At 38.4% G+C, this 26,375-nt stretch overlaps 1 protein-coding gene across 2 annotated transcripts; it reads right to left on the bottom strand.

Moving 5' to 3' along the window:
* Positions 1 to 25,721, bottom strand: LOC309491790 (isoleucine--tRNA ligase, cytoplasmic-like). 2 transcript variants are annotated; one of them, XM_082190821.1, is made up of 11 exons: positions 25,698 to 25,721; positions 22,701 to 22,824; positions 20,789 to 20,945; positions 16,669 to 16,788; positions 16,075 to 16,157; positions 14,156 to 14,273; positions 11,680 to 11,827; positions 8,978 to 9,065; positions 6,937 to 6,997; positions 5,764 to 5,859; positions 1 to 258 (listed from the first exon to the last, which is right to left on the bottom strand). In XM_082190821.1, the coding sequence occupies exons 2-11, from the start codon at positions 22,817 to 22,819 to the stop codon at positions 16 to 18; spliced, it is 1,233 nt and encodes a 410-aa protein (XP_082046947.1). In that variant the 5' UTR covers positions 22,820 to 22,824; positions 25,698 to 25,721; the 3' UTR covers positions 1 to 15. The 2 variants fall into 2 exon arrangements, with proteins under 2 accessions (XP_082046947.1, XP_082046946.1); XM_082190820.1 differs by lacking the exon at positions 25,698 to 25,721 and adding an exon at positions 24,979 to 25,070.
* Positions 25,722 to 26,375: the final 654 nt, after the last annotated feature.

Below are 26,375 nucleotides of genomic sequence, written 5' to 3'. Positions count from 1 at the left end.
TGTAAATGATAGATATCATATTACTATAAAAGATATCAGATACACTTTTAAAAGAATATGTAAGCACGGTCGTGAAAAAAGGAAATTGTAATTGGGCATCAGGACCTGCAGTGTAAATGCGGACAGCATCCGTACCTTCACGTACTGACCAGCGAAGTGTGTGACCTCTGCGGTGAACACACCGGATGAGTCCACGGGGCAGATGGGAGCAGAGTCTCTCTGGATGATCTTATAGTCCATGCAGACGCGGTAATCATCCTGTGGACAGAGGAAACTTTCTGTGAAGTGCAAAACCTGTGATTCTGAGATTCTGAGAGCACAGTGAAAGTGTTTCCCATGAATCAATGACAGAACACACTGGCACTGTGCTAGCAATGGGAAAAACAAACATCTGTCATATGACACACAAGAGAAATGAGCCCAATGATACGATCCTGCTCAAAGGCGTTCCTGTAGCTCAACCAGTAGAGCGCTGGCGCTTGCAACGCCAAGGTCATGGGTTCGATTCCCAGGGAATGCAAGAACTGATAAGAATGTAAATGTGTACTTGAAATGCAATGTAAGTCGCTTTGGATAAAAGCGTCTGCCAAATGCATAAATGTAGGGTGACCAAACGTCCTCTTCTGCCCGGACATGTCCACTTTTTACGGGGCGTCCGGGTTTTTTTTTTTTATAAATTCATGAAAATGTCTGGTTTTCACTGTTTTTCTTGGGACCATTAAGCGTGTACTTTAAACTGACTGGCGCTTGCCTTTGCACACAAAACATATGAAACCAGCTTTGGCTTCGCCCCGTCTTGTTATAATCAGCGCGTTCCTCAATCCGCAGTGGCACCAAGCAGAGAGCACGTCAGAAAACAGAGGCGCGTGTGTGTGTGTGTGTGTGTGTGTGTTCATCTCAGCCTCATTGGTCTGTCACTGCTCGTCAATGTCAGAATTTTTGAATGACCAATCAAATCAAAGTAGGCGGACTTTGTTCACAGAATTTTAGCAGCATGACTCGAGTCGACGCCTCCGTTTACGGTCAAGTGCGAGATAAGATGTAAGTAGCTAACAGCGAAAAAAAAAAAAAAAAAGGCCAAATGTAAATTCACAGATGATTTACAGAGAAAATTCCCAAATAAAGGTGCTAGCGACCTAGAAGCCCACATAAGGAAAGGAAAGTAAAGGCTACAAGAGAACATCAGGAGGAAATAGTGTAGTAGATTTATTTTATTTCAACCTATGGCCATGAAAAAAAAATTGTGTCATGTAAAAGGAGTTAAAAGCTAAACAAATTTTTAAAAATATTATTCTATTGTTGCGGGCCAAATGTTGAATGGAAAGGATGTATTTCTTTATGTATTAAAGTACAATAACATAGTTGCAAGGTTGTGAATGCATTTGTCAAGTATTTTTTGATGCATTCACCCCCAAACCACGCCCCCACCCTTAGCCACGCCTCCCCAAACCACACCCCCACCCTTAGCCACGCCTCCCCAAACCACGCCCCCACCCTTAGTTACGCCTCCCCCAAACTACGCCCCCAGCCATCAACCACGCCCCGTTATATATATAATTGCGCTGTTGGGCCAAAACATTGAATCTCTCTATATTTTGTCATTGTTTTATAAAATTAATGCTGTTGGTCATCCTTTACATCTATATGTGGATTTTACAAATATTTAACGTTAACACTTTACAATACGGTTCAATAGTTAACATTAGTTAACTACCTTAGTTAACATGAACTAAGAATGAACAATACCTTTTCAGCATCTTAGTTAATATTAATTTCTACTAATTAATTTACTACTACATTATAAAAATCAATAGTTGTGTTTGTTAACATTAGTTAACGCACTGTGAACTAACATGAACAAACAATGAACAGCTGTGTTTTTATTCATTAATATTAATAAAGATTAATAAATACTGTAACAAATGTTTTGCTCATTGTTAGTTCATGTTAGTAAATACATTAATGTTAACTAATGAACCTTATTGTAAAGTGTTACCTAATTAACCAATAAAAAGCATTTAAAAGAGGTTTTGACTAACCCATTGGCTCCTCAAACTGTCAGTCAAACTTCATAACGCCGGCTCTATTTAAACTGTGATCTCTGCTTGTTTGCAATGCAAGGGAAAATAAAGAACTGATGTTTGCGTAAGTACAGCGTTTTATTTACTCAAGACACACTGTACATAAATGCTAACGCTTTTTGCATTTGAAGAGCAGAGAATAGTCTTAGTCTTTGCCGTCTAGTCTGAAAGCAAATATAGTGTTTTAAATATCTTGTGCTTGGCGCTTCATCTTTCGATCGTGAGATTAACAAGAAGAAGAAAACTGAGCGGCCATTTTAAACTTTATCTCCTGTACGCTGATGAAAGCGTAATGCGATGCACATGAGATGCGACAGACAAACTATATCTGTCATTCGCTGGTAACTCACTTTGAGCTTGACTTTCATAAAATGTTAATATTATAATGACACGTGCAAGTGTCTGAACATAGCTATATAAAGCCACAATACCAACTTAGACGAGTGTTTAATATGTAAATTAGTTGTTTTATCAACATCATACTTATTGTGTTCCTACCTGACTTAAGCTTTCATATTAAATGTGAGTACTAGTTTTAATAAAGCCTAATATATAGATTTATATGCCATTTGAAGCAATGCATGTTTGTGCAATTTTGTTATTTTGGTAACACTTTACAATAAGGTTCATTAGTTAACATTAGTTAAGCTGGGTACACACCAAAAGATTTTTTACATCTTATAAGATTTTCAAAATGTGATAGACCACATACATAAGGACAAAAAATCCTAGATTTAAAGGAGAACTCCGGTCAATTTTAACATTGAGCTCATTTTTTTGTAAATTTGGAGTGCTGTCAGTACAGAGAACAACGACAGAAATCAGTGTTGCCTACACCGTGTTATCATCTTTTTAAAATTTGCACCCTGTTGACTTCAATGGGGCACGTTTTATATCTGCTTTTAGCCTCTTAACATCCTTGATGTGTCATTACAAGTGCACAGCCATTGTGAATGATTCCTTCAGAGTGAACGCGGTGAATCTGACTGCAGTAGATGTGAAAGATATAATTCAGCCAGCGCACATAGCTGTATTTTCTTCCTGTTTTCGGTCGAAGTCCACAGTAGTCGATTGTCGAGTTCACGCGCGTGATCATAGATACTAAACCTATGCGTGTGAACTCGACAATCGACTACTGTGGACTTCGACCGAAAACAGGAAGAAAATACAGGTATGTGCGCTGGCTGAATTAACTTCATTTTTCTTCATATCTTTCACATCTAGTCAGATGTCATGTGAAAAAAAAAACATTGTACCCACCATTATATATAACCTTTTATACAGAAATATATTCTTTATTGTCTTTATTTGTTCTTTATTGAATTTGTTGTCTGTTTAGAAAAAGTTATTTAATCCCTCTATAGAACCTCTCTGAACCCTTAGCACTCAGCTTCCTGCAAGTGTGTGTGTGTGTGTGTGTGTGTGTGTGTGTGTGTGTGTGTGTGTGTGTGTGTGTGTGTGTGTGTGTGTGTGTGTGAATGGCCGTGTCTTCCATCATCTCGCTTTCTGAATGGATATTGTTTTGTTTCACGTGATAATCTCCAGAGCGTGCTTGTGTTTGTCCTCGGGCCGACGTTCTTCCGATCAGGTTCGGACACTCTTAACACACCTCACACCAAGGGAAAATCTGATAAAATAATCTGTAGAACCATCAAGATAATCGGGACACAGCTAGGATTGTCGGAAGGGGGGAAAATCGGCCCAAAATCAGCCCGATTATCTTTTGGTGTGATCCCAGCATTAGCATGGACTAATAATGAACTGCACTAATACAGCATTTATTAATCTTTGCTAATGTTAATTTCAACATTTATTAATACATTATTAAAATCATGTTAACATTAGTTAAAGCACTGTGAGCTAACATGAACAAACAATGAACAGCGGGATTTGTATTAACTAACGTTAACAACGAATAAAAAATACAGTAACAATTGTACTGCTCATGGTAAGTTCGTGTTAGTTAATACATTAACGTTAACTAATGAACCTTATTGTAAAGTGTTGCCGTTATGTTTTTATATAGTGGTGTGCCGTGGCCAGAGAAAGGTTTGGAAACACAGGTTTACAGCACAGTGACGTCTGAGCACTCCAGGACATCTCTGTGTCCTTTACTGGGCGTTCTGGCTGTTCTCCTGTAATGAATCATTCAGCTCATGTGCATAACAATAGCTCTTCCTGTAGGATTTCTCCATTTTTAGCATCATCTGTTTGTCTTTCTCCCTTCAAGAGTTCTGCTGTGAGAAGACGGCGGACCAGGGTTCACGTCGGTCACCCACAAGCCACTCTTCTTAATAAACCGCTTCACCTGCGCTTCAAGGTTTATCTAACGACCCCAAGACTTTCTTCAGCCGACCTGATGGGAACTGTTCAAGGGCGTCTTGGATCTGCTTTTTGGTTTTCTTACAAATGAAATAATATAAATGAAATTATAGGTCTGTTGGGAATGATGATTCACTAATTTCAACTGCACATTGATGGATGATTTAAGAAAAAGAAAAATCATATGACGTGGAGAACTTTAGAAGTAATTTAGGTCACACTTTAGTGTCATTGTTACAGTGTAATTATATTAAGTACTGAGTAATATTAATTAACTACATCTACTTACTATAGGGTTAGGGTAGGATTAAGGTTTGGTTGAGGGTTAGTTGAATGTAATTATGTATAATTTACTGTTATTACTATGGTAAGTACCTGTAACATATGTAACAAGGACACTAAAATAAAGTGTTACCGTAATGTATTACTATTGATCATTGTAATTATTCAAACTCAGTTTACCCTAGTCATTGTAAAGCCTTCTGTTATTGTATACCAATACTCAATAAAGCAACATTACACTGTGTCCTAAGCAGAAGCGAGGCGTGATAAAAGGTTTCTATGTTAGTCAGAGGTTTTGTCCTATCCAGCTGGCGATATGAACAATTCTATTTTAGAAACGGTTTCTGGAACAAGAACATGTCAGCTATGACAATGATAATCTTAGGTAGTGGTTATGGGCCTTATTTAATGTTATAAGCATCTAATATGAGTATGAATAAAACATTTTGTGACCTCTATAGCTATACTGACAAACCGATTCAAAGATAGTTTCAGTAACTCAGTGTGTTTTTTTTAATCATGGTGCAATATTTGTGAACTTCATTATACTTCATTATATACTTATCAATTTCACTGCGAGAGTCGTGCGCTTGCAGAGACTCCGCCCACACGCTCTTCTGATTGGCTGTGATTTTTGATTGATTTGGTTGTGAGTGCAGTGCGCCTGCAGAGACTCCGCCCACACGCTCTTAAGACTGGCTGTGATTTTTGATTAATTTGGTTGTGAGTGCAGTGCGCTTGCAGAGACTCCGCCCACACGCTCTTCTGATTGGCTGTGATTTTTGATTGATTTGGTTATGAGTGCAGTGCGCCTGCAGAGACTCCGCCCACACGCTCTTAAGACTGGCTGTGTTTTTTGATTAATTTGGTTGTGAGTGCAGTGCGCTTGCAGAGACTCCGCCCACACGCTCTTCTGATTGGCTGTGACTTTTGATTGATTTGGTTGTGAGTGCAGTGTGCTTTCAGTGAGACTCTGTTGCTGGAATCTTATCGCATTTTGCGTCTGGTTAGGACACGATTTTACCCACAATCCCCGAAGCACACAATTGAATGCAAGTACAATATAGAAGTGACTTACAGCTCCAAAGTACGGGGCCTGATGAACCACTCCTGTCCCGTCATCATCACGCACGTAGTTATCAACCACCACAGAGAACGCCCCACTCTCCTTACACTGAGAGGACAAACAAGCATTCGTCAAGATCACATTTAACAGATGCAGAGCTTTAAACAGAAAGACTTGTCATATCATCCTGACTGATGACACTTTAAGGAGTGGATTTGGTGCAACTTCACACACTCACGGATGCATGGATTAAAAGCAACACTTATGGTCAGAAACTTTATTATAATCCTTAAACGACACTGACAGAAGTCTCAGCTTTGGTGCTCTTCGCGTGTCGGTCAAAAATTGCAGAATAAATTGTTATAAATTGTTTTATTTCAATGAAATTAATGTACTATATTCTAGTTCTATAATGTTTTTTATTTACTATTTTGTATTTTTAGGGGATTTTATGGTACTAAATTATATTTATGCTATATTTATAATCCATTTATTCACTTTTTGAGTTTAAATTTCCAACTTAAACTGTCGTTAATCTTGAATGCTTTACAGCAACAGACTTAAGTTTGATCTCTTTTCAAAGACGACACATGGCAGATTATTGCTGAAGTGAAAAAAAGAAAAGAAAGGAAAAGAAAAAGAAAAAAGGGAACTTAAAAAAAGTAACAATTTTACTTTTATTGTTATAATTAAATATGAAATATATACTTTCAAAAACATGTTTTCCTCTCAAACTGTGTGAAAAATCAAAGCCACAAGTCTAAACAAGTTGTGGTCAAAATTTGAGCCTGATATCGGATAAAATGATCTTTCAGTGCGATTGTGTTTGGCTGCAGTACCAAACGCTTCCACTAGAGGAACTTCGTCTCACATTCATTTCTAATGCGCTCATTTTTGACAGCGAGGAGCACAAGTGTGACTATTTTTTTCAGGACCATTTAACCTGTTCGAATCTCATCCATGATTTAATAATTTTTTTGTGTGTTCACCTTTACCAAGTTTTGTACCATTCCGATGAAGAAAAAATATATATATATAAATAAAAAAAATTATTATAATATTTCGGTCAAAAACCGCACCAGAGTGTTTGTTGACCCCCAAAAATATCATTCTGTCAGTATTTCCTCAATCTATGTTCACTCTAAAGAGACGTGAGAGTATGAGATGCAGCGTTACACAGTTTACCTTGATGAAGTACTCAAAAAGAGGCTTGTATTTTTTGCCCTTCAGGTTCTTGCCAGGAAATCTATAAAACAAAAACACACTTTATCAGCACTGAACTACAACAGCACAGCGGTCGGAGAATTACTGGAATAACTGAAACACAAGGCCAAAACACTCTCTGACCTTTCCGGATATGAACACTTACAAGGGTCTTTGATTGATCAATACAGAAAAACAGCTGAGAATTTAATTGAGTTGTGAACAGTCAAGTCTCCCTTATTTATATAGCGCTTTTAACAAAATAGATTGTTTCAAAGCAGCTTTACACGTCTAACACACATTCTCACACAAAACTGGTCTGAATGTCTTTAATGACACTTTAACGTTGCTCTTTTGAAGCTGCTAAATTGACTGTAATTGCATGTAAAAGAGTGACCAGCTCCATCATCATAATTTCTCATTTTTTGTGTTCAACAGATGAAGGAGCACAAAGAAAACATCATCCAGGTTTGGAATATGGTGTGGTGAGTAAATTAATGACTTGTTTTAACACAAACATTAAGAAGTGCAGTGAAATCAGCTCTACTCTTGCTCCTCATTCCAGTCACAGCATCACCTCCTGAAGAACTTTCATCAAGAGCAGAGATATTAATCAATAATAGCAGTTCGGCTCAGGACTAATCCCACAATACCTCAGCTTACTGTTATCAGCCCTGCACACTGCTCAGAGAACACACACACACACACTCAGTCACTTACTCACACAAAACACACACAATCAGACACACACACAAAAATAACACACATTCACACATACAATAACACACTTACACACAATCATATAAAATCACACACAAAAACACACACACACACACACACAAGTTACCTCTGTAAACAAACACTCTGCGCTTATAAACACTACTCTATTATACGGAGGTGAGATGAAAATGTCATTGAAACTTTTCTGAAGAAAGTTCCCTTCAGATATACATTCATTTAACTATGAAAGCGCAAACCTTTCGAAATCGTGTTTTTACTTCAGTTAAATCACGGCCTTTTGAAGTTTAATAATCACAGTGAGCCATATCTATAGTCCTGCTATTCTGTCCCCAGATTAAAGACCTTTTGAATTGATAATTAAGACTTTTCTAATACCATTTAATATATTAAAGACTATTTAAGGCCTTACATTTTATCAAACTGAATTTAAAGGGCCCCTATTATGCAAAATTCACTTTTACATGGTGTTTGAACATAAATGTGTGTTGGCAGTGTGTGTACACAACCACCCTATAATGATAAAAATCCACACAGTGCTTTTTTTAAAAATCCCCATAAATCGTAAGCACTGTCTCAGAACAAGCCGTTCTCAGATTCGGGCCAATGTGACATCACTTTGCACAGGCTCCTCCCACGACTGTTGATTGACACTGCAGTTTTAGCATAGACCCGCCCTGAGTGAGCTGGACACAAGCCCCGCCCATGACTGTTGATTGACACTGCAGTTTGAGCATAGCCCCGCCCTGAGTGAGCTGGACACAAGCCCCGCCCACAACTGTTGATTGACACTGCAGTTTTAGCGTAGACCCGCCCTGAGTGAGCTGAACACAAGCCCCGCCCACGACTGTTGATTGACACTGCAGTTTTAGCATAGACCCGCCCTGAGTGAGCTGGACACAAGCCCCGCCCACGACTGTTGATTGGCACTACAGTATTAGCATAGCCCCGCCCTGAGTGAGCTGGACACAAGCCCCGCCCACGACTGTTGATTGACACTGCAGTTTTAGCATAGACCCGCCCTGAGTGAGCTGGACACAAGCCCCGCCCACGACTGTTGATTGGCACTACAGTATTAGCATAGCCCCGCCCTGAGTGAGCTGGACACAGTCCGCCGGTGTTTCGACGCCGGAGCAGCTGCACACACTCACTAACATACACTCACTCGTCAGGTGATATACTACGCATTCCCTCTGGCCAATAGAAACTTCAGGACACAGGGGTTTCTTTATAAACAAGGAAGTGACATCATCGTGTGGTTCAGAGTCTGCACTAATAAACTCACTTGTCCAGAATGGTGTATTCAGCGTCCGTTTTGAAGAGAGCGATGAGTCTGGCCTCCATCATGATGTAAACCTTCTGCGAGCTGTTATCTGACACACATTACACATGACAAACACAGAAATCAAAACATTGGTTAGGGGTAAGATGTGCCAGCTGTGTCTTATATAGGTGTTATCTGAGACACATTACACATGACAAACACAGAAATCAAAACATTGGTTAGGGGTAAGATGTGCCAGCTGTGTCTTATATAGGTGTTATCTGAGACACATTACACATGATAAGAGACAAACACAGTGATCAAAACATTAATGAACAAGCAGACGGTTAGGGGTAAGATGTGCCAGCTGTGTCCCTTATTCCTGCGCCCCATGAAGCTTTGAATGAATTATGGGTGTAACTTCCGTTAAGCTGTAAACTATCAGAGAAAGACTCGCTCTATGAACACAATAATACAGGTTTTTTTAACTGGGTACAATGAGATGACTATTCTACTCACCCTTCAACCATCGAACACTAAAAGGACATTTAAAGGTATAAAAGCATCAACAAGGTACTTTCAACATGAATAACCACAAAGAGTGATTCTTTACACAGAACCAAAACTGTAACCATTTCTAATTATTGTTGTTGTTCTGGTTGTGAGTGAGTGACTGTGAGAGTGAGTGAGTGAGTGAGTGAGTGAGTGAGTGTGTGTGTGTGTGTGTGTGTGTGTGTGTGTGAGTGACTGTGAGAGTGACTGTGAGTGAGTGAGTGAGTGAGTGAGTGAGTGAGTGAGTGAGTGCGCATCAGTTACAGGCTTATGTTTGACTGTATGGTCCCTGTTAAATAAATAAATAAATAAATAGAAATTACGGACAAGTTAAATATCATTGCGTGATACTATTTCAAAGTGATTTCCGTCATTTTGACTGATAATAAATTGTATTTACCAGTGAAAACAAACCTGGATTTGAGGAGAAAAACCAGAGATTCATGCATTCCAGTGAATTATTAATGGCATATTTCGTAAATTAAATCGGGAGAACACACAAATGTGCAGTATATGTATATTGTAATTTTTCATACTTTTACAGTGGAATGCAAAAGGAAAAAAATGAAAGAATCATGAGGAAAAGAATCCAGCGACTGAAGAGAGCTCTTGCCACAGTAGATATGTTTGTAATAATGTCACGTTAAAATACCAAGTGTTACGTTATTCTCATGATGTCTGGAAATAACACATGAAGGGAAACTGACAGATAAGCTTTATTAATAGGGCAATCTTATGATTTCAAATGATTAGTTTCAGTCTTTTTGAATGGAAGTTCCCCAAACCAGAAGAGCCACCCATACTTCAGAGCGTCAGGAATAAGGTGGATATAGATAACATGTAAGGGCAACACAGATGATGCGTCATGTAGATATAAGCTGTCAATCACAGCAGCATCTCTAAACAACACACAGATTCAAAAGGGATTCGATGGGACCTGAGAAAAAACCGCTCTGATACAACGACACACACACACACACACACACACACACACACACACACACACACACACACACACGGAGAGAGAAACATCAATAAAACATGGCACTTCCCCAGGGCAGGCTGGGAAATGATTGGGCAGAGATGTGGATCACACACACACACACACACACACACACATTGGTATTCAGCACGTCTCTCTCCTGCAGCAGAAGTAGAGCTGGTGACTCCACAGGCTCACAGCGCCCCCTGTCAGTCACTGCAGGAACCACAGGACCAACTGGGTCAGGCTGTAAGGGCCTTGCACACTGAGTGCAACATTTCCACATTCATCATTCGGTGGCTCTTGTTAATGACCTGCTTTGAGCTCGAAAGCACAAAGTGAGCCATATCTATAGTCCTGTTATTCTGACCCGAAATGTAAGACCTCTTGAAATTTAGACTTTTTTAAATTTAGACTTAGAAAATTAAGACTTTTCTAATACCATTTAATATATTAAAGACTATTCATGGCCTTATATTTGATCAAACTGAATTTAAGTCTTTTTAAGGACCCAGTCACACACACTCATCAGGTGATTTACTCCACATTCAGTCTGGCCAAGAGAAACATTGTGCTTTATAATAAATAAAACTTGACGACAGATTAAAGTGAGCAGCGTGTCAGAACAACGGAGCGGTTCACACACACTCGCCACTCAGGGTTGTTTATGCTAATGATCTTTCAGAGCTTATATCTATAATATTTTTATCTAGAGCTAAAAGTGCTTCATTCAAGACGGTGCGATTGGCTACCCTCCGGTCTAAACACTTAATTTAATCAAAGAATCCTGAAAAAAAAACTGTTTTCAACATTGATAATATAATTAGTGTATATTTGAGCATCAAATCCTCATATTAGAATGATTTGTGAAGGATCATGTGACACTGAAGACTGGAGTAATGATGCTGAAAATTCAGCTTTGATCACAGGAATAAATTACACTTTACTATATAGAAATAATAGATAATAGAAATCTTTATCTTAAATATATTCATAACATTTAACAATATTAATGGACTTTTTTGTACTTTTAATGAAATAAATGCAGCCTTGCTGAGCTTAAGACACATTAAAAATCGTACCGATCCCAAACGTCTGAACGCCAGTGCTTGTAGTCTAATGGCTATCCAGTTATTAATATACGTAATAACTTCATTTTTGCTTCCACATAACTGCAGATGAAGCGCACCTTTGACCTTGACGTAGCTGAGGTCGGGGTTGACGCAGAGGGCCAGGTTGCTGGGAAGGGTCCAGGGTGTGGTGGTCCACGCGAGGAAACTCACGGTCTCGTCCTCCACGAGAGGGAAGGTCACGATCACAGACGGATCCTGCACATCCTGAGGAGCAAATCAAGCACTTTACACATCTTTACACAGACGAGTGATGACATGGAGAACAGCAGTGAGCTTCACACACTTTCAGCAGGGCTGCACGATATGCAATATGTGATAACAACTTAATGCGATATTCGATATGATAATGCTTTAAGTGTGTAAAATAAACTTAAATTATCTTAAATATAGATTTAAAATTATTATTATTAATGTTTCACATTCTTTTTGTGACAATAAAACATCCCTCCAGCTTCTGCCAGTGAACATCAGTGTTTTACTGTAGCGTAAGAAGTGTTATTTTAACATCAGAGTAAACCTCAGGGTTCAGGGGTTCAGGTTAGCCTACATTAGGGTTATTTAACAACACAAACTCAATAATCAAACGTAAAAATAAACACTGCTTTGTTTGCACTGTATGAATTAAATATATACACATTCTTATTAAAGCTACAAGAGCAGTGAGTGATTTTCTCTTTGTCTTTTGTTCATGACCCCAGTTACTGCAAGCCGTTGTGATAAACACATTTGCAATATTTCGATAATTGATATATTGTGCAGCCCTACTTTTCAGCATCATTACTCCAGTCTTCAGTGTCACATGATCCTTCAGAAATCATTCTAATATGATGATCAAGAAACATTTATTATTATTATTATTATCAATGTTGACAACAGATATACAGGTGCTGGTCATAAAATTAGAATATCATCAAAAAGTTGATTTATTTCAAGAATTCAACTTAACAAGTGAAACTAATATATTATATAGACTCATTACATGCAAACTGAGATGTTTCAAGCCTTTATTTGTTATAATTTTGATGATTATGGAATCCTGCTAGGAAATGAAGGAAGCATGAAGTGCTCTGAAATGTCCTGGTAGACGTCTGCGTTGACTCTGGATTTAATAAAGCACAGTGGACCAAAGTCCTCTTTTCTGATGAGAGCAAATTTTGCATCTCATTTGGAAACCAAGGTCCCAGAGTCTGGAGGAAGAATGGAGAGGCACACAATCCAAGATGCTTGAAGTCCAGTGTGAAGTTTCCACAGTCTATGTTGGTTTGGGGAGCCGTGTCATCGGCTGGTGTTGGTCCACTGTGCTGTCCACTCAACACAGCCGTCTACCAGGACACTTCCAGAGCACTTCATGCTTCCTTCAGCAGACAAGCTTTATGGAGATGCTGACTTCATTTTCCAGCAGGATTTAATTATAATAAATAATAATAATAATAATTCATTACATTTATATAGCGCTTTTCTCTGCACTCAAAGCGCTTTACATAGAAGGGGGGAATCTCCTTAGCCACCACCAATGTGCAGCATCCACACCAGCTTACTGGTGGAGAGGAGACAGTGATGAAGCCAATCAGTATATGGGGATAATTAGGAGGCCATGATGGACAGGGGCCAAGGGCCAAATTTGTGCCTTGGCCAAGGGATATTGGGTTTTTTTGTGACCACAGAGAGTCAGGACCTCGGCTTTACGTCTCATCCGAAGGACGGTGCTCTTTGACAGTATAGTGTCCCCGTCACTACACTGGGGCATTAGGACCCACACAGACCACAGGTTGAGCACCCCCTACTGGCCTCACTAACACCTCTTCCAGCAGCAACCTGGTTTTCCCAGGAGGTCTCCCATCCAGGTGCTGACCAGGCTCAACCCTGCTTAGCTTCAGTGGGAAACCAGTCTTGGGCTACAGGGTGATATGGCTGCTTTGGCGATTTGCACCTGCCCACACTGCCAAAATAACCAAAACCTGGTTCAATGACCATGGTATTACTGTGTAATTACTGTGTGATTTCATGTAATATTCTAATTTTCTGGGATTTTGATTTCGTGGGTTTCATAAGCTGTAAGCCATAATCATCAAAATTATAACAAGGCTTGAAATATCTCAGTTTGCATGTAATGAGTCTATATAATATATTAGTTTCACCTGTTAAGTTGAATTCTTGAAATAAATCAACTTTTTGATGATATTCTAATTTTATGACCAGCACCTGTATATACACTTTTTTTTTTCAGGATTCTTTGATGAATAGAAAGTTCTATTTCATTTATTTGAAATATAATATTTTATAACATTATAAATGTCTTTACTGCCACTTTTGATCAATATAATTCATCCTTGCTGAATAAAAGTATTGATTTATTTTATCCCTCCCCCCCCCCCCCTTAAAAAATTCTTACTGACCCCAAACTTTTGAACGGTAGTGAATAATGTTACAAAAGCTTTATATTTCAGATAAATGCTGTTCTTTTGAACTTTCTGTTCACCAAAGATCCAGTGATGACTTGGAGAACATCAGTGAGCTCAGCATCATCCTGACCTTGTAATTCTGATTGGCCTCGAAGTTGGAGAGCGGTGTGTTGCAGGCGGTGGAGAACGGCATGACCTTCACCCCACGATACACCAGACCCGTGTCGAACAGCTGCTTAAACACCCACCTGAAACACAACACCCCTCTCGTCACGTCACGTGTGTCCAGCTGCCATTATATCTAATCAATGTAAACGCTGAAAACTGAAAGTTGGCTTATCTTATTTTAGGGATGAAATCTTAGGCCGATACCGATAACTCTTTATATTTGAAAGCCGATAACCGATATATTGGCCGATAAATCTAAATCTAATTTTATATATCATGTTTTGAGAGCATGATTACTAAACAAGTCTCATCATTAAAATCAATGTCCCAAACACACATTTTATGTAGCCGATATGACAGACTTGTGTTGCACTGAACTGTATTTTCCTTTTTTGAAGTGATTCCAATCATATTTCAAGCGATTCCGGAGCATCATGTTGAACAGTGCACATCTGAAGCGTCTCAGCTGAAGGAAACATTACATTATTTATTGGTCTAAAATAATCGGACAGATTTTTTTATTGGGCCGATAACGATAACATTTAACATTAACTTATATCGGCCGATACCGATATGGTGGCCGATATATCGTGCATCACTATCTTATTTATAGATCAAGTGTCCTCTAAAAATACTATAAAAGTGTTCAAAAATCACCCAGTCAAACCTCACATTTCTACAGACTGACTGGCTGATTTTTACAGTTTTTGCCGTAGTCACTATCATGTGCACATCTGCTGGTTTAAATGGTTTTCTGTCTTGCATTTTACCTTTTCAAATGATGGACTTCATTTAAAAAAAGTGGAAAACAGCAAAAATAAGTTATTGCAACCTATTATTTCTGTTAATAAGACAATTATTAAGTTATTAGGTTAAGTTATTAAGTTAATGACACCTATTACTTCTGTTTACTAATAAGAAATAAAGTTAGTATAAGTTAATGCAACCTATTATTTCTGTTAATAAGACAATTGTTAAGTTATTAGGTTAAGTTATTAAGTTAATGCAACCTATTATTTCTGTTAATAAGACAAATATTCATATATTAGGTTATTAAGTTAATGCAACCTATTATTTCGGTTAATAAGACAAATATTCATATATTAGGTTATTAAGTTAATGCAACCTATTATTTCTGTTAATAAAACAATTATTAAGTTATTAGGTTATTACGTTAATGCAACCTATTATTTCTGTTAATAAGACAAATATTCATATATTAGGTTATTAAGTTAATGCAACCTATTATTTCGGTTAATAAGACAAATATTCATATATTAGGTTATTAAGTTAATGCAACCTATTATTTCGGTTAATAAAACAATTATTAAGTTATTAGGTTATTACGTTAATGCAACCTATTATTTCTGTTAATAAGACAAATATTCATATATTAGGTTATTACTTTAATACAACCTATTATTTCTGTTAATAAGACAATAATTAAGTTATTAGGTTAAGTTATTAAGTTAATGCAACCTATTATTTCTGCTAATAAGACAAATATTAATATATTAGGTTATTACTTTAATACAACCTATTATTTCTGTTAATAAGACAATAATTAAGTTATTAGGTTAAGTTATTAAGTTAATGCAACCTATTATTTCTGTTAATAAGACAAATGTTCATATATTAGGTTATTAAGTTAATGCAACCTATTATTTCTGTTTACTAATAAGAAAATAACACTACTTTGGATTGATCCAAATCTCAGAGATGTGAATTCAAAAGGCAATTATATCGTCATAAGACCTTGGTGTTTGCCAAAAAAACAGACATTCTGGATTCACAATAAAATCTCAGACTGGCTGTAAATATTGAAGTGACTTTCCATTCCCATGAGGAACAGCCAGTGCTGGCAGGAATCTTAAATCTTACCACACGGTCTCCATGAACCAGGGGTACAGGGTCTTGTAGTCGTTCTTGAAGTCAATCCAGCGGCCCATTCGTCTCACAGATGTCTGGAAAATCATAATCATACCAAAAATAAATCACGTCATTTAGGAGGAACTCGCAATGATGAAGGAACAGGTCACTTCAAAAATCACAATCCTGTCACAAGCAGCTCTCGAGCCAAAAAGAGCAAATGACAGTAATGCATATTCCTAGTTTTCTGAAGCAGTTATTCATGGATGGCCTCTCCAATCAAAGGTCACGTTTGCCATCATGACAACTGATTAAGACACTCAGGGACCAGGAACTCATTACAGAAAATAACTAGCTAGTCATAACTGTTTTCTATACAGTATATACTGTATATACACACACACACACATTTTTTAAAGGTTTAATTTTTAAGTAAGGGGCAATAATGATTTGTAGTAGTTGACAATTGTTATTAAACCTGACACTCTTTTTATTGCACTAAATTAAAGTTATACAGACACTTTGAGAATTCCTGTCTGTCGATTCAAAGATCAAGATTCACACACACACACACACACACACACACACACACACACACGCTCGTACCTCCCACTCATTAGCATATCTCATGACGATGCTCCTGCACTGCTTGTTGTACTCCGCGATCCCCATCTTCGCCACATCCTCAGGTCCTCTGATATTCAGCGTTTTATCAATCTCATATTCCTGAAAAACATCAACAATTACAGAGAGAAACCAAAGAAAGTAAACACATTTGTCATCAATCAGTGCCTCTGTTCCAATCCTCAGCACATGCGCATTCATGCCACACAAACACTGATGTTTTGAAGATGGTTTTGAGAATTGTGCTCAAGTGAATGTCTTTACAAGCTGTCTGACACAGATGAGGTTTGGTAAAACGTCTTGTGAAGCATCAGTGAGTATCAGTTCAATATTATAAACACATTTAAAGTGCAGAGACTCTGCCCACACGCTCTTCTGATTGGCTGTGATTTTTGATAGATTTTGCTGTGAGTGCAGTGCGCCTGCAGAGAGACTCCGCCCACACGCTCTTCTGATTGGCTGTGATTTTTGATAGATTTTGCTGTGAGTGCAGTGCGCCTGCAGAGACTCCGCCCACACGCTCTTCTGATTGGCTGTGATTTTTGATAGATTTTGCTGTGAGTGCAGTGCGCCTGCAGAGACTCCGCCCACACGCTCTTCTGATTGGCTGTGATTTTTGATAGATTTTGCTGTGAGTGCAGTGCGCCTGCAGAGACTCCGCCCACACGCTCTTCTGATTGGCTGTGATTTTTGATAGATTTGGTTGTGAGTGCAGTGCGCCTGCAGAGACTCCGCCCACACGCTCTTCTGATTGGCTGTGATTTTTGATAGATTTGGTTGCGAGTGCAGTGCGCCTGCAGAGACTCCGCCCACACGCTCTTCTGATTGGCTGTGATTTTTGATTCATTTTGCTGTGAGTGCAGTGCGCCTGCAGAGAAACTCCGCCCACAGACTCTTCTGATTGGCTGTGATTTTTTATTAATTTTGCTTTGAGTGCTTTGAGTGCAGTGCGCCTGCAGAGAGACTCCGCCCACACGCTCTTCTGATTGGCTGTGATTTTTTATTCATTTTGCTGTGAGTGCAGTGCGCCTGCAGAGACTCCGCCCACACGCTCTTCTGATTGGCTGTGATTTTTGATTGATTTTGCTTTGAGTGCATTGCGCCTGCAGAGAGACTCCGCCCACACACTCTTCTGATTGGCTGTGATTTTTGATTGATTTTGCTGTGAGTGCAGTGCGCCTGCAGAGAGACTCCGCCCACACGCTCTTCTGATTGGCTGTGATTTTTGATTGATTTTGTCACTGGGGTCAGTTGCATAAATATAGCCATTATGTTAAGACAGTGTCTTTAGATCTAGTATGACCCACTAGAAGTTAGATAAGGAGCATTTAGACTTACTTTTCAGCAGAGCCGATCCTGACCTCCCTGGGGCCCTAAGCAAAATTCTGTTTAGGGGCCCTCATACCTGACCCGTGAGCCATGAACTATTTGCCATTGCCACACAGTCACACCTGACACCCCAGTGTTCCCATTACAATCCCTCCTTTAACTAGTTCTAGTGAAAATGTAATTCCTGATATCAGAAGACATTGTTACTAGTAAAAAGTTAATTCTTAATATCAAGAATTCACATTTTAAATAGTACAAATTGAATTATTGATATCAAAAATGCATAATTATCCTGTGAATGAATAAAAGCTAAAATGGCGCCATAGCATGTCACTGTGTTTTTAAATGATAAAAGTAATTCTTGATACTCTTGATTCTTGATGGTTATTATTTACTGAGGGATGTGCATCCATATTGACCAGAATCTCCAGCCAATCAACATTTTAAATTCAATGGAGCCTATCAATAGTCAATGTCAATACATTGCTTTCCATATTGCATTAGTGCAGAGTTGTAACTAAACCTTGACTTAGCAACTAGATAATCATCGTCTTGTTTTAAAACTATAATGAGGAGTGCCATCACGCCCATATTGTACTGGTCCCAACTCACAACAGATGTTTCTGCTGGAAAGTGCGCGTTTCATTTCATGCACGTTCATATGATCGCATGTTAACGCGCGACGCGGTTATCTTTTCCGAGCTGCAGTTTATAAACAAACACCGTTGTCCTTTGTCGTTTATTAAACATAATAAATCAACGCACATCAACTTAACTTTAGCCTACTGTTCTTTGCTGACATCAAACTTTGAGAGGAGAGCACACAAGTCTACCTGATAACTGTTCCTGCAATGAACTCTTATGGTGTTTTTTTCTCTCTCTTTTCGTGACCAGAAGGATAGTTCCGCTTCATTTTCTCATCGATATTGTAAACATTGATTGACGCGCTTTGACACGAGGGGAGGCGGGGCCTTGAGTAATTTGCGGGGCCCTACGCACCTTGCGTAGTGTGCGTATAGGGCTGATCGGCTCTGCTTTTCAGTATCAAATTAGGCCGATCTACATTTTTCTGTAACTGATTTAAAGGTTATTAACAGTCTTAAAGAAAAAATGATGTCTAACTTGTAAAGCTAGTCTAGGTGGTGTCTGCAACCGGTGTAGAGAGACAAATAGCTTGTCGCTGTGATCTTATCGAGTCTGGTCCTGAAACTCCTGATTGTGTGGGTTACTTTCGAAAACACTGGATTTCACTGAACAACAGCTAATGTGAAAGCGCTCTTTAAAGTGTCTATATGCAGCAAACCTTCACAAACACAATATACAGCTACAAATGCAAATAAAAGATGCAGTTACTTTTTTGGGGATAGAAAGAGTTTATTGAAAAATATAAATACATTTTTCTAACTACTGGCTAAGCTGTAGTTCCATATTGTTGTGGCCTGTTATTAACAAGTAAGATATTTTGGTCATGGTACTTGTTTGTTAGCATGATTGGAGTACATAAATTACCATGGTATTACATTACTGTACTTTTTTCCCCCCAGTTTCTTTAATTCAAGTTCAGAAGCTCAAATTACTTTGCAACTGAAAATGACTTTGTGCAACTGTGAATAATGCGAGTGACCACTTCACAAAAGTTTGAGATGGGCTGTTTTGAGCTGTATGATGGAGCTGATCTTTCTCCACGGTTCCCACACCTTGGTTAACTTTAAATTCAAGGACTTTCCAGGTCCAATACCCTCAAATTCAAGGACTTGATGTGGGAACACATTTGTTGTGTCCAGTAAAAAACGTTGAGGTTCTATCGTAGTAGTTTCGAGCGCGCGTGAACGTCACGGCAACGTACAACACAAAGAACCTCCCGCGGGAAACACTTAACGTAACGCGTAAATGCGCGTAACTGGAGTAAATCAAGCAAGCTAGTGTGTATAGGCCACGAAGTGTTGGCGAAATAACACATTAGCGGAGCGGAGGGAATAATATGGAATTTTTTCCAGAAAACTTCTTGAACAAAATAAATTCAAGCACTTTCAAGGATGTGTATCTGTGTGTGTTTATTTTCCAAAACTTTCCAGGGCCTTGAATTTTTTTTTTTTAGATTCACAAACTTTCAAGAACCCCGTTTCTCCAGCCGGTTTAACACCGTGTTCTAACCAGACGCGATGTGATAAGATTCCAGTGACAAATCATTTGTCTGTCCACACTAGACGCGACGTGACTGCGAGATGCGTAAAAATCAATCAAAACCCACAGCCAATCAGAACAGCGTGTGGGCGGAGTCTCGCTGCGAGTGCACAGCACCAGAGAGTAATCCTGACGGCACTCACAAGAAAAAAGGGATAAGTAGCAGCTACATAATCAAGTATGTAGTTACTAAAAATCAAGAGTTACTAAAATACACTTGTTTATTCACAGTTTGAATGTTCTTGTTTCCATTTGTTTAATTTCAAGATCTGAGGTGAATTATCCATTGTTGCTTTTACAGCTACAAAGCTGGAGCACTAAATTATATTCAGAGTCACATTATACGCTTTTAACATGAAATAAAGCACATAAACAGCACCTGAGATTATCATCGCCACACTTTGTGTTTGTTGTTCCAGCGCGACGTCGCAGAAAAATAGAAAACGTTTCTAAAATAGAATCGTCACGTGTCGCCGTCGCGGCTGGTCAGGACAAACACTATATTAACATGGAAAAGACTCCTTTTATCACGCGGCGGCGCTGCGCCTGTAGTTAACACACGGTCTAAGTGACGTTGAGTGATTCTCACCACAGGCAGGCCGTGACAGTCCCAGCCGAAGCGCCGGTCCACGTGGAAGCCGTTCTGATGGGCAAACCGGGTCACGATGTCCTTGATGGTTCCGGCTAGGATGTGGCCGTAATGAGGCAGACCCGTAGCGAAGGGCGGCCCGTCATAGAAGGTGAACCTGAAAAACAAATCAACGACACACATAAACATACATGTATAAAAGACATGTGGAAGAAGGGAACATTAGGAAACTGATGATGTCACACCCAGAGTTGGGAGTAACTCATTACAAGTAACCTGAGTTTTGTAATCAGATTACTTTTTCAAGTAACTAGTAAAACAACGCATTATATCTAACAACATATCCGAGTTACTTTTTCAAATAAGTAACGCAAGTTACTTTGTTTTCCCATTTATTGACTGACAGCTATCGGCCTCATGATGAGACAAATCAAAGTGCAGTGTGTGTGTGTGTGTGTGTGTGTGTGTGTGCGCATGATGGTTATTGAATAAATAAATGTAATCTTACCGCACAACTTTATTTCTGTCTGCCGTAACTGACGAAACTAACCGTCATTTTTACCCTTTCAGTAAAATATTGCGCTGCAAACATCATTTACAGCTTTAACCTGTCAATGCTGACAAATGACCATGGTATAAGCGGGATAATCCACGGCTAGCTGTGCGTTAAACTATTTGAATGCACTCCGCTTCGCGTCGGGCTGTTATTTGCCTCCACGAGCATTAAAATCATTTAAACACAGCTAGCCGTGGATTATCTGTTGCATTTATAAACATCGAGGCATTAATTATTATTAAAAGCATTGTTAAAAAACACACACTTTGGGGTGAGATGTGCAAGTGGCTCAAAAGCGCCAGTGAACTTTGCCTCCAAATGCAGGAAACAATGTTTACAAAAGATATTGAACCTTTTCCAGGCTGCTTTGTGAAGATGTAAATAGGGTGAAACAGAAAACGTACATCTTTCACAATCCAATGCCTCAATATAACCCAATATATAACATATTCAATTCCTCTTATCGATTCCTTTGTGAGCATTTCAATATGACTTTCAAAATCTTAAATAAAATAAAATTCAAGCGCAACACGACCTGCACGCTGTTTTCAGAGATGCGCACACAAAGTTATTTTACTGTGAGTTTAAGCATTCATGTTTTCACTGGTGCAGGCGTGTGTATCAGTATATTGGATCTGAGCAACTCTTAAAGGGACAGCAGCCTAATATTCCTGCTGCCGTCTCTATAATAACACTAATCAAACAACAAAAGACACAGAGAAAATTCACTCGTTCTTGCCTGAATAACTTTAACTATATTTGTAATGTATATTTTATTTATATATATTTTAAGTGCAGTGGTATTTTACATTTGATTACAGTTTCTGTACCTGAATACCTGAAAATCTTTAAAAAAACACTGTTTATTTCAGTCGTATCTTCGTTCGGTTGTGTCAATTTGTTGCGATTTCAACTATTAATATAACTTTTCATATATAATTTATACATATAATTTTTTTTTTTAATTACTGGTTGTATACTTGTCTTCAACAAGGCTTGAAATGTATATTAGCTAGGCTAGTTGTTTTTCTATGGTGTTTTTAAACCAAAGGCAAATGTTCCTTGCGTAAGTGTTCTTTAGCCTGTTGATTATTGTTCATGATATTCAGCTAGAATTAAATGTTTTGTAATAAGACTAAATGTGAATGATATCTAAGTGTTGTTGTTTTTTTACCTTATTGGAATCGATAAGCAGAATCGAAATCTGGAACCTTTAAACCTTAAACGATACCCAACCGAATACCTAGCAGTGCTGCTTTACTTCTTCCTGTCTAAACGACAACTTCAAGTGGCACAGCTTACCCCACTCTCCCCTATTCACTACACAAAGCATGATTGTGATGACCCAGGACTCACCTGGGCCGGTTCTTGGACTGCTTCAGACACTCCTGGAAACAGTTCTTCTGCTCCCAGAGCTCCAGGATTCGCTCCTCCTCCGTCGGGAAGTGAATGGATTCTGGCACGGCTTCCACCATTCTGACTAGACAACACACTTACATTTACATTTATGCATTTGGCAGACGCTTACATTGCATTTCAAGATACACATTTACATTCTCATCAGTTCTTGCTTTCCCTGGGAATCGAACCCTTGACCTTGGCGTTGCAAATAAACACAACACACTCCATCAGTCACACACACGCTTGGCGAAACTCATTTTAAAGTCCCCCAGTGGTGAAAATCCAGCTTTTAATGTTGTTTATGTGTCTATGTGGTGTTTTTAATATGCTTTAAGACAAACCATGTGTAAATTCACAAGTCGACACCATTGCTGAGTATTTCCTCCTTAAAACTGCAGTGAACCAAAGACAGTCTCAAACACACGCTTTGAAATCGCTGGTGTTTCTGACGTCACAAACTACCTTGTAACCAATCAGATCAACGTGTGATCGTCAACCAGTGGATCTCTGAGCTGAGGGAGTGAGTGGGTGGAGGCGGGGCTCATTTGCATATTCACAGAACCACGTATACTAAATGAGGCAAGGGTGTCGAGTTACATTCAAGATATATTAAGGCATGAAGAAGAAAAAAGCGTTTAAATGTGTCATTTTGGTGATCATGAGTTTTAAGGGATAAAGTGATTGACTACAGGAGGACTTTAAGCTCTCTAGAAGTTTCAGATTAAACTTCTTTATTCCAGCAAAACAATTAAAGTCACCATGAAATAAATAATTTATTTTTAATGGAATATTGCAGTATATGACTTATCGGTGCACATGATTATTGTTTTAAAATTCATGTTCCTGGTAATCTTGAATCAGAATAAGTTCCTCTTGCAGCATCTCTTCTCTTCTCTGATGATGTGGGTGGGGCTTTAACCTGTCACTCACATGAGATCAGCCAATAGCAAACCACATCCATCCAATCATCCAATCAATTCCCCACAGACACAATCAAGCCCCGCCCACATCTGTTCTTGTTCCAGAAGCGTTTCACTCGGATATATATAAGACACAATAAGGGAAGAAAAGACTAGCACAAGCTCCGACTCATGCCGACTTTATGATTACATTATTTTATGAATGACAGTGAACAACTTTCGGACTGCTCCTCATGCAAAGCATCATATGACTTCAGAAGAATTATAATTATAATATATAGTGAACAAGTCATAAGAGCCACTGTTAAGATGCTTTCATGGTACATTTACATCATTTATTCAAGCATTAAAGCATCAGTCCTCATTCACTGTGGTTTCATCGAAAAGAAAACGCAAGTCATTCGGGTTTGGGACAAGTTGTGTATGATAACGAAAATGTGGGTGAAATTATCTGCTTAATTCAAAATAATTTTCTTCATGTGTGTGTTTTTATTATTTTTACTTTTATCAAAGCTTCAGTCCATAACTTTTTGCGCTCTAGCAGTTAATAAACGAAACTGCATGCGTCTTGCGGAAGAATATTGTAGCCGGATCTACTTCTCTATGTTTATGTATAAACTGGTCATGTTACTCCGCAGTGGTGCGACCCGACTGGTCTAAAATAGTCCCAATATAAACACTTTTTATAGGTGTACGGTAGTGATTAAGGATAAGACAAAAACACGGTTTGGAAAATGGATTCATGATATACTCGCTTGTAATATACATTTTGAAAACAAAAACGTTACGGACTGCAGCTTTTAAATGAAGATTTTTCGATTTGCATCTATTCATTGGGTTTACAATTTCAGTTTCACTTTTCTGACCTGCTATCTGTATAACAATAATAACAATAAAACACAGAAATTAATGTAGACGGATAGGTTCATAAACATTTGAATCACTAAACCAACAACATTGTTGTAACATTGTGACTGCACTGCAAGAGGAACAGACAATTTATAAGGACGAAATGCTCAAACTGTCTCAAACATACACATATACTCTCTTATTTATATACATTTAAAAAAAAGTGTTTGTTATTAAATGATACAAAGCACTTTATGGACATTATGATGAAGTTACTTTGAAGTGTAAATAAATACAGCTGCATCACTATCTGTCATCATCACACACGCGCACGAGCGCGCGCTCGTCTCTACAATCACAGTTCGCCGCTGTTATGATCGCATTTCTCTATATATGAGATCCATAAACACAGAGCAGTGTGTGTATAAGTTCTGAATTAAGATTAAGTGTCAGTTGAGACTCACATGCGGACCCTCAGCCGGTGAACAGAAAAAGCGGAAATGATGCAACTGGGCGAAAGTGTGGCGCCGGACATCATACAAGAGTCTCTTTTCATAATAAAAGTCTATGATAATCATCATATAGATTAGTGATGTCCACTGATATAGTAAGATTTATTTAATGATTCGTCAGATTTTAGATTATTGTGTGTGTGTGTGTGTGTGTGTGTGTGTGTGTGTGTGTGTGTGTGTGTGTGTGTGTGTGTGTGTGTGTGTGTGTGTGTGTGTGTGTGTGTGTGTGTGTGTGTCTTACTATCTTGCAATGCAGCATGGTATATTCCTGTAATTTTTTTTTTCTTGTCCATAATTTTCAGCAATTAATACACTGAAAATCCAAGCTGTGTTTTGAAGAGCACTGTATTTGACGTGATGTTCTTTGAAAACTAGATTTTGAAAAAAATATTAGTAATAATTCAAATAATTTAAGATTAAGCTCCCCACACTTAAAAAAACTCAAAACATCTTATAATAACTGGCTTCAAAGATACTTGACTATTATATAGGCAGAGTCCTATTGACCAAAGCAGAAGTTGTATCTAGATTTGTTTATCCAGCTTTATCTCTTTCTGTTCAAGCTTCGATTTGTAAAAAAATAAAAAAAAAAAAATAAACGAGTTATTTACTAAATTTGTTTGGAGGAATAAACATCATCATTTAAAGCAACACTATAGAACATTTTTTACCTTAAAATAATGTTTCCAAAATCGTGGTTCAATCAAGTCTTAAAAGGGTGAAAGGCACTTCTGGATTCGCTTTGCGTCTCTATATCTGATGTAACGTTAACCACACTATGCAAGTTTGCCAAACCGGGTCGCGTTTCTGTAGTTCGGATGAGACATAAAAAAAACTACAAATTTGACTTTCTTTACGGCAAGCGTTACAATAGTCATAATTTAGTTTTTCTTCGTTTCTGATGTCGCAAACATCATACTTTCATGAAATCATGCAACATACTGTACCTTGTCTGTGGACACCGTTCATTCCAAAGCCGGTGCTGGATAAACAGTGAGCGCGCGTGCGACAGTAGCTGCAGGCGGAGAAATGATTTACGACAGCGGTAATGGACAATTCCGCTTCCAACCTGTAGGGGGACCGAAGAGGAAAAGTTGCTTTCAGGGTCCAAGAACTGAAGGTGGTTTTGAGCTTTTGGATTTTTTCGATTTAAATTATACTTTTAAAGTAAGTCTACTTAAATCAGACTCGATATGGGTTTTTTATACCATATCATATTTTTTAAAAGATTGGAGGTTTACACTTTTTGTTATTGTATGATTATTAGCAAACTGCCTGTGACATTATCAATTATGATTATTTGTATCAACAAGCTTAAGTCCTGGAAGTTATGTTATGTACATAACTTT

This window comes from Leuciscus leuciscus, assembly GCF_965113295.1.
Source record: "Leuciscus leuciscus genome assembly, contig: HAP1_SCAFFOLD_564, whole genome shotgun sequence".
In the NCBI taxonomy this organism is placed as follows: Eukaryota; Metazoa; Chordata; class Actinopteri; order Cypriniformes; family Leuciscidae; genus Leuciscus; species Leuciscus leuciscus.
The sequence above is the reverse complement of the archived record's forward strand: the minus strand, read 5'-3'. Positions and strand labels throughout refer to the sequence as shown.

Coding starts and splice junctions, on each gene's coding strand:
- LOC309491790 (XM_082190821.1), bottom strand. CDS start 22,819: ATGGTGGAAGCCGTGCCAGAATCCATTCACTTCCCGACGGAGGAGGAG. Junction 6,998..8,977: donor GAATACACCATTCTGGACAA/GTGAGTTTATTA, acceptor TTTGTTTTATAG/ATTTCCTGGCAAGAACCTGA. Junction 259..5,763: donor AGGCCCCGTACTTTGGAGCT/GTAAGTCACTTC, acceptor CTCTGTCCACAG/GATGATTACCGCGTCTGCAT.